Genomic DNA, 8,631 nt, shown 5'->3' with positions numbered 1-8,631 from the left:
GAACTCAGAAATCCACCTGCCTCTGCCTCCCAAGTGCTGGGATTAAAGGCGTGCACCACCACTGCCCCCCTTGTTAAATGTATGAAACACTATTCAAAGTTTCACATTACTAACTAGAAAACCAAGTCTTAAAAATGTACAAATGTAAACCAAAGGATTATTTCACACAACAGAAATATGTGTTTGAAATAGTAGCCATACAGATTAGAGAAGTAAAAACAATTTCTAATTTCCAAAAAAGTACTAGCTTCTGATCTTTATGAATTTTGTGAAAGAGGTAATGGCTTTTTTCAAGGTTAGTCGGTCTCTTTGGGGACTACTGGAATTGGGAGAATTATGGGCATGTTTTACTTTTCAATTCTATTTCAAGCAGCTGTAGCTCCATTTTGAACTGCATTGTTTACTGGGTTTGTATAGATATCCTTCAGGAAGAAAACAACTTTTTTTCTGCTCAGAAAGTAACATTTTAGAAGTTTAAAACCACTGATCTAGCCTAGTCTCTAGTAGCCAAGCTTGCAGAGGTCCAGACAACCTAATTTATAGCTCTGCTGCTTGGTTGTAGCCCCCATCCATGCCTCCTGTCTGTGTTCTACAATCACAAAGACAGCAGAGCCAGTGACTTCCAGTTACAACAACCATTATTGTAAATTTTTTTTAAGGAGGTACAAAATTTACTATCTGCTACCAGGATCTTCTTTATTAAAAATGTTACTAAAAATCAGAAATGGGACTGATTACATAAGTAACTCCCGATTCTGACAGTGAGAATATCCTGTAAATGAGGCTTATTTTCTTTTTCTCAGATAGTAACTACTTGACACCAAGCAGTCTGCTTAAAGAAATACAAATCATTTTAATGGGTACAATTCAACTATGAGAATTCCAACAACACACACAGGTGTGGAACTTTTTGTAACAGTCAAATTTCAACGTGTATCATATCACTGTAAAAAACAAACCTAAACTATACTTTAATAGACTGATATATCCTAAATATAGAATATTTAATATATAATTAAAAACTCTTGCTTAGTTTTGAGGACCCAGGAATTCATTTAATGTTTATTAGGTTCCTATTTAAGTATGTGTACTTAAAACAAAATAATTTAACTGAAGTCTTCAGTTATTTTTAAAAATAGTAAGAGGTCAACTTTTGGAGCTTTACACTGACCTACCTGAAAAGGTTGTTTGTTATTGTAGGTCTTAAGCTCCTGATTCCAACATGCTTCTTTTTAAAATCGATCCTTGCAGAAGCGAGAAATAAATAAAAAAAGCTTGTGACTTTTGTAACCTTGCAAAACATGTTTATTTTCAGGGCCTAATGGAGTTTATTTCCCCCCCTCGCAGCTGCAAGAATCCATTTCAAATCCTATCAGGTAACGAGGAGCTCACAGCCTACTGTGGTAAATGGGTCAGTTCTAGGACTTGGCTTCTGTGGTGCTCAAGCTGCCTAGTGTCTTACATTTCAATCTGTTAAAACCAAACCACTTTGACTCATCTTTCAGTGCATACTGCTCACCTGCTTGGTGTCAGTCTGGACTCAAAGCTGTTGGCCTTCATGGTGATGGTGTCTGTAAAGAGCACATCTTTTGCTGGCGACGCCAAAGCTTCAGAGTGAGACAAGGACGGGTGCATTCTTTGCTGCTGTAATCTTTTCAATGTAGCATAGCCAAAGGCATCTCTAGAACTTGTGTAGCTGAAGTTGCAATCTGCTAGACTTTTTATTGTTGCAATGGAGGGTGCTTTAAGGGACTGTGCTCTTCGAGGAAGGGTATGAGAAGAACCTGGTGGCACCAGGGACACTGAGTTCGATTTGGAGAGAGACAGATGGTTAGACTGTGGTGTCAAATAGTGGCTCGTCTTAACAGTTTTAGTACTTACCACGGTACTTAGACTTCCACAGTCCGTGTCCATAGTTGTAGGGTCTACACCAACTGTCTCTCGGGAGGGACTTGAGCTCATTGAACTGATGCCACTCGTTGTAGTGTCTGTGTTAAAGCTTTGGCTGCGGATCTTCATATGTGAGCTTACTGAGCTTTCCACAACCAACCTTTCTCGGCTTGTGTTTTCTCTGTGATTCTCTGTACCAAAACTCTTGGGGAATTTTAAGTCATTCTCTCCAATACTTGGAGTGCTGCCAGTGTCTTCAAGGTGCTTGTTCCCAACGAAGGAAGTTTCTAGCTGTAATGTTTTCTGCGCTGAGGAAATGGCTGTGAAGTCCTCACTGTGATTAAAGTCAACACTGGGCTCTGTAAGTGTTCTGATTCGCCGGTTGCTTGTCTTATTTTCAGATGACAGTTTCCCTCCTTTGGGATCACTGCTACTGCGGTGTTTTTTAGTAGGCAAAGTAAGTGAATTTAAGATACGATTCTTTACAAGTTTGCTAGAAGCAAAAAAGGGAAATGAATTTTTATCTTTTATGGGTCCAGGTCGGTCATAAAATGCTGGCTCGGCATCTTCATTGATGTCAAGGAAAAAGGTACTGGTAGAGGCGCTGCCAAAGCGGTCATCCTCCAGAATGAACATGCCTGTAAGTGAACAATCAGCTATCAAAGCACGCAAACATGAAGAATTCACCATGAATGCTAAGTGCTACCACGTCGTTTAACCAGTCATGGGGAAGGGGATTAATTAATAAAACTGCTTCCCTGAAGCTCAGAGTTAGGATGTGAATAAAAAATAGAAGATTATATTTGTATCATGGTGAGGATCTATGAAGAAAAACTACAATGCTCATCCTGGTACAGAGTATATGAAGTTTCTATTGATTTTTCCAAATATTCAAGATAAAATGAAAGGACCTTTGCGGATCCATGAGCACTCATTCTGTTAGACAGAAGCAGCATGGTTTCTTCTTTACATTACAGTGGCAGGAGACACTCACCTTAGAAGAAATGAATTCCCTAAACTCAAAATATACTTCATCCTTCCACATCCAAGTTATTCACATATGGGTTCAACTAACCAGAGATCAAAAATATTCATGGAAAGGTGCTTATATTGAACATGTATATGTACCTTTCTTGCTATTACTTCTTAAGCAATTAAAACCAAAACTTACTACTGAGCACCCAGATTGAGCATTATAAAGGATCTAAAGATGATATAAAGTATTTAGGAGATATGCATTAGAATCAGTGGGCTCTGGTACTGAGGTGGTAGCCTGGGATATCTCACAGATATGCAAGGATAATTGCAATTACTGAGAATAAAGGCACACATGTAAGCTTCACATTTAAACAAATTATGCTCACTGTCCATTTTGCCTTATAAGCTATTCTTAGTGTCTAATTGTAAGAGACCAGTTAACCTAGGTGTTTGTCTAATGGTACCTATAAGATTTATTCCATTTGTAACTGTTCTGTTGAGTAATCATTAAGGACTTTAAATATACTTTGAAAAAAAAAGAGAAAGTAAAATCCTAAATAAGCTTGCAGATTACATTGGTTTTCCAAATTTTGCAACTCTTAAGATATATCTTCTCATATGAAATTTCTCAGGAATCAATCATGTAACAAAGAATATGGAGAAGTGTAATGGGCAAAATTTTTTCTTTTTTCTTGTTGGAATATGAACATTAGTACATCTTATAATTCAAGTTATCACAGATTTGGGGTAAAATATGGTTCAATAAATGTATGATTATCTTTATTTTTTGAGATATGATTTTACACTGTAGCCCATCTGGCCTCAAGTTCACTACGAGCTCCAACTAGTTTTGACAATCTTCAAGCTTCAGGTTTAAGTGCTGGGCTAAAAAGCTGTACTTGCAGACCCAACCTCTCTCCTTTCCTTACTGGTCCAAACACAAACCTCACCTAGTTGTCCAAGTTGGTCTTGGACTTATCCTGTAGCCTAGACAGGCCTCGTGATTTTCCAGCATGAGCATCCTGAGGCATGTGCGCCCAGGTCAAGTTTGTGTTATCTAGTTTGTTGCTGCTGCTGTTTTGAGACAAGGTTTCTCTGTGTAATAGCCCTAGTTGTCCTGGAACTTGCTTTGTAAACCAGGCTGGCATGTAAAATATGGAGATCCACCTGCCTCTGTGCCCACCCCATCCCCCAAGTGCTGGGATTAAAGTGCATACCACCTTGCTCACTTGTGTTATGATCTTAAAGCAAAGAAATAATGCCTTCACTTTTGTACAATTCACAGCATCTACACAGACTCTGAATCATTTGTCTGCTTCATACCTCATTTATTTCTGACACCTAATCTTCAACAATCCACCAATTTCCTTTTTTCTCTCTAGTTCTGAGGCAAACTCAGAGCTTTAAGAAAACAGTCAAGTGTTCTACTACTCAGGAACACCTGTGGCTCCCACACTAGTTTAACATCTAATGAGTATTAATTTAATCTAATTTTTGTATTAATTAGTATATTTTCAACAATTAGTAAATATAACAGATTATTTTATAGTGTGCATGCAGACTAACCTCTCTCCTTTCCTTTCTTTCCTTGCTGGTACTAGTAAAACAAATTAAAATCTAACTATGAGAAAAAAAATAAAAAGTCTATGCAAGAAAAAAAAACCAAAACTTTAAATAAGGTGTGCCAGGAGTAAATAAATACATTCTAGTTAAGTTATGTGTATGTATGAAAAAAGGGGGAAAAATTCAGTAAATGAAGGTAGGTAAAAACCTGCTAGACCTATCTATTCTAAAAACAAAAAAGGAGACGGTTTCTGTGATACATGATTTATGATCATCTCTGATTATATAATTCCTAAAGCTATCTAAAAAGCAAGGGAGAGAACAAGTTAGCTGGTAGTTACTGTTGTGAAAAGAAACACAGCTTCTAATAGGGTATAGCATCAAGATAGTATCCTTGAAAACGGATGGCAGCCTTGGATCCAAGTATGGCTACATGTCTGTATGCCAGCACTCAAGGGATGGAGACATGAAGGTCAGGAATTCAAAGCCATCCTTGGCTATTTAGCAAGTTCCAGGTCATACAAGACTCTTGCTCCCCAACAGCCCAAAAACTAATTAGAAAAGAGAAATGTAAACTCGGATTGTAACAAATACACTGAAGCTTTGAGATCATAAATAAAATCTCCAACAATGAGTCTGGGGCTGATTTGACGTGACCCATCACAGTACTCACTTGACGGTGCAGACTCACTCTCACTGTTATGTCTAGAGCTGGTCGACTCAGAGTTCAAACTGAGGGTGCTCGGGACAGATGAGAGCTCAGTGCAGAGTTGCTCCACATCATCTGGAACCACTGGCCACAGATGCTTGCGACTGTGCCTCACAGAATCCCAGCTATGACATTTTAGAATATCACAGCCTTGCTTGGTTTTAGCTATGAGCCCAAGAACATATACACAGGTCCTGCATGTAAAAATATGTGGTAAAAACAGTTTATAATTCCAAGGTGAGATTTCTTAAATAGCCATAAAAGAATCTACTGTATGGGTATTCATATTTTCCTTAAAAAGACATTTAATTATTGTTCAGTTTGTGATTAAAACAAAAAGAAAGCCTGGTAGCAAGGCCCTAGAACAGCACATTTAAATCAACGATTAAGAACCATGAAACATTGCCTTACATTTATTTCTGAGTACGAATACATTCACTAGAAAAACTTCAAGAATGTAACATACCCTCTGATGGAAAGGACCTCACACTGTTTTGCAAGTTTTAGTATATCTGGGATCACATTTTCTTCCTGTAGCAAATTAAGCCCCCAATTCGATGAGCCAATATTTCCCTAAAAGAAATAATATCAAATATTTGTAAGATTAATATTTTGAAGAAACCTTAAAATCTACCAAGAAATAAATCTGAGACAGAGAAAGAGAGAGAAAGAAATAGAGAGAGAGAGAAAGGAAAAAAAAGTCCATTAAAAAAAAAAAAGCCAAAACAAAACCAAAACTTAAATAAGCACTAATAGTTTAATCTAACATCTATTACTTCAGCATACAGATTATCTTTAAATTGTTTTTTTTTTTTTTCCCAAGACAGGGTTTCTCTGTATAGCCCTGGCTGTCCTGGAACTCACTCTGTAGACCAGGCTGAATCTTTAAATTGGTAGGAACAATCTTGCTCTTTAAATATTCATCTAAGAACAATCTTGCTCTTTAAATATTCATCTAAGAACAAGTACAAGGTAAAGTAATTTTAACTTATGTAGTTCAGTAGGAGAAACATAAAAAACAAAACCCACAAACACTGCAAAGACCAGAAATGTTTACTACAAACCAAGGCCCAAAGAGAAGCTTTCAACTTTTTAATCTCTTCCCATTTATCCAAGTCTGGAGTGCGAACGTTGTGACAGAGTTCTGTGATGATACTCTGGAGAGAGAAGAAGTACCACGTAAGCATCTTATGCTTCGAAAGTACTAGACTCTGGCACAAGACAACAAAGGTGTGCTCCTGTCATGTCTGCACACTTAGAACTGCTAGAGTAACTGTACACTCAGCTTTATCAGGAGGCTCAGGTTCTAAGTTCACAGTCCACACTTCTCACTAATCTGCACTACGTTCAGCTCAGCTGCCGATGAAAGGAAGAAACTTCAAACTTTTTGTGTATACGATAATAATTTCTTCAGTGAATTATGAAGACCACAGACCTTAGCTGGGGCTAATGCTACACAAGAAATAAGTTACTCAAGTTACTGAGCATCCCTATGCTTTGAATTCCTAATCTGTAAGCAACAACAGAACCTGTCTTAACAAGGTCTTGTGGGTTAATAAATATTACATATGAAGTACTTACTGAAGTACATTGTACCTAGTATTTAAGTCTTAAATATTAATGTTTTAAAAACATTGTGTGTGTGTGTGTGTGTGTGTGTGTGACACGGCACACTTGAAGATATTAGAGGAAACCCATGCAGGTTGGATCTTTCTTTCTACTACATGGCTCCTTAGAAACAAACTCAAGATTATCAAGCAGACAACAGGTGTTTTTTGAACCCACTGAGCCAACTCTGCTATATGTTTGTTTCTTTTAATTAGAAACAGCATCTCCTTAAAATTAATGTTTAGATTTTATCATACTATATGATTATGACACCAAACAATTTGAATACTGGCTAAGTCAGCTACAAAATAGTTTTGAGAAATATTGGCAAAGATAATTATTTTAGCACTATTAAGATTTTCCTTTTACTCTTTTCCAATTTAAAATACAAATTACGTTTTTACCTGTACTTCCAGTAAATGGCAGCCTGTTTTGTGGTGTACCAGTTGTCCATAAAGGTGTACGGGCAAATAGACATGAGGTCGTTGTAGTCTGGTGTGATCAAAGATGACTGAGAAAGTTACTCACATACTTAAATATGCTAAGTGAGTAAACAAGAATTAGTAAGCTTGACAGAACTCCTAACAAAACTATAGAGGGATGAAACTGAGGATTTCTCTGAAAAAAATAAAAGTTTTTCAGGCCTCAAAGTTTAATGGTAATAAAGCTAGAGCTAGAAAAGCAGACCAGGTTGAGGACATGGAGCATATCTAGTGAGGTGGCATGAAGCATGTTAGCATGCACTATACTCCCATTAGAAACTTGGAGCCTTGGACAAGCAAGAGCTTTCCTTTATCAGTGTACAAGAGTCCTCAGAAACGTTTTTAAATAACTTATTAAAAGCTGCTTTTAAATTTGTCATTTGAGAGACAGTAGTACACGGACCCACCGACTGGTCCTTACCTTTGATTACTGCGGCGAACGTAGTTATCACCATCAATAGGCTTCCTGTATGTAGTGAGGGCTTCATTAAGTTGTTCCTCAATCAAGTCAACATACTTTGAATTATATTCCTAGGAGATTATAGTGTTTTAATCCTTCTGTTTTCATAATGACCTTTACTATATTATGTAAGATATTTAGCAAACCTTAGAAGCATAAATATGAGAAAAGTAAAAAAGTATGTTCACAAGCTTTTAGAAAAGGAAAAGCGTAAGTTATGAAGGCAAATGCTCTATCCCATCTAAAAGAGCTCTGTATAGCTTTTCTCCTCCTTCCAAATAAATGAGCAAATCATGGCTTTTGTCATATTAGAATTCTCATTTTCATTAAGAAGTTGTCTTCTTAACATTAAACTCTGAAGACATTCAGTAGAAATTTTAAAAAGAAAATTACCTGAATTATATAATTTCGGTATTTTTAGATAAAATTCTTTACCTTACTAATTTAAGTCAGGTCAAAAACAAAATTGCTTTCATATATACCACTGGAAAAAATTGTAAGTCAATGTTTTAGGGTAAGTATACCATTCTATCTCTATTACAAAACATTTTCATTTCAAACTGTCAGCAAAAATCAGTAAATCCAACTTGGAAGGCAACTTAGCTGTACTTATTAGAAATCCAAATTTATTTGTATTAATAATTGTATTTTTACACTTGGGAGGCAGAGACAGGTGGATTTCTGAGTTCGAGGCCAGCCTGGTCTACAGAATAAGTTCCAGGACAGCCAGGGCTACACAGAGAAACCCTGTCTCAAAAAAAAAAAAAAAAAAATTATATTTTTAAACATAATCTAATTTATATACTTCCAGAACTATGAAATATATATATCCTTATACATATCTATATGTAATAATAATAACAAAAAACATTAATTTAAAAAATTAGGTGTGTTGGGCACAATCTAAATATGTTAGTACTGGGATTGGTAACATACAGTTC

General features: G+C 36.5%; 1 protein-coding gene across 4 annotated transcripts in view; it reads right to left on the bottom strand.

Annotated features, from left to right (window-relative positions):
• The window catches only part of Rictor (RPTOR independent companion of MTOR complex 2), a 95,375-nt gene that overhangs the window by 11,965 nt on the left and 74,779 nt on the right, over positions 1-8,631 (bottom strand). For 2 of the 4 annotated variants that reach the window (XM_031360446.1, XM_031360448.1), the window contains exons 26-32: positions 7,652-7,761; positions 7,153-7,240; positions 6,205-6,297; positions 5,607-5,713; positions 5,105-5,334; positions 1,520-2,528; positions 1,176-1,244 (exon numbers count right to left, since the gene is read on the bottom strand). In XM_031360446.1, coding sequence (XP_031216306.1) covers positions 1,176-1,244; positions 1,520-2,528; positions 5,105-5,334; positions 5,607-5,713; positions 6,205-6,297; positions 7,153-7,240; positions 7,652-7,761 — 1,706 coding nt within the window. The remainder of the gene's footprint in view (positions 1-1,175; positions 1,245-1,519; positions 2,529-5,104; positions 5,335-5,606; positions 5,714-6,204; positions 6,298-7,152; positions 7,241-7,651; positions 7,762-8,631) is intronic. The other 2 variants (XM_031360447.1, XM_031360449.1) reach the window with 1 other exon arrangement.

Source organism: Mastomys coucha, unplaced genomic scaffold (genome assembly GCF_008632895.1).
Source record: "Mastomys coucha isolate ucsf_1 unplaced genomic scaffold, UCSF_Mcou_1 pScaffold8, whole genome shotgun sequence".
NCBI classification, from domain to species: Eukaryota; Metazoa; Chordata; class Mammalia; order Rodentia; family Muridae; genus Mastomys; species Mastomys coucha.
Note: the sequence above shows the minus strand (reverse complement) of the source record. Positions and strands in the feature narration are given on the sequence as shown.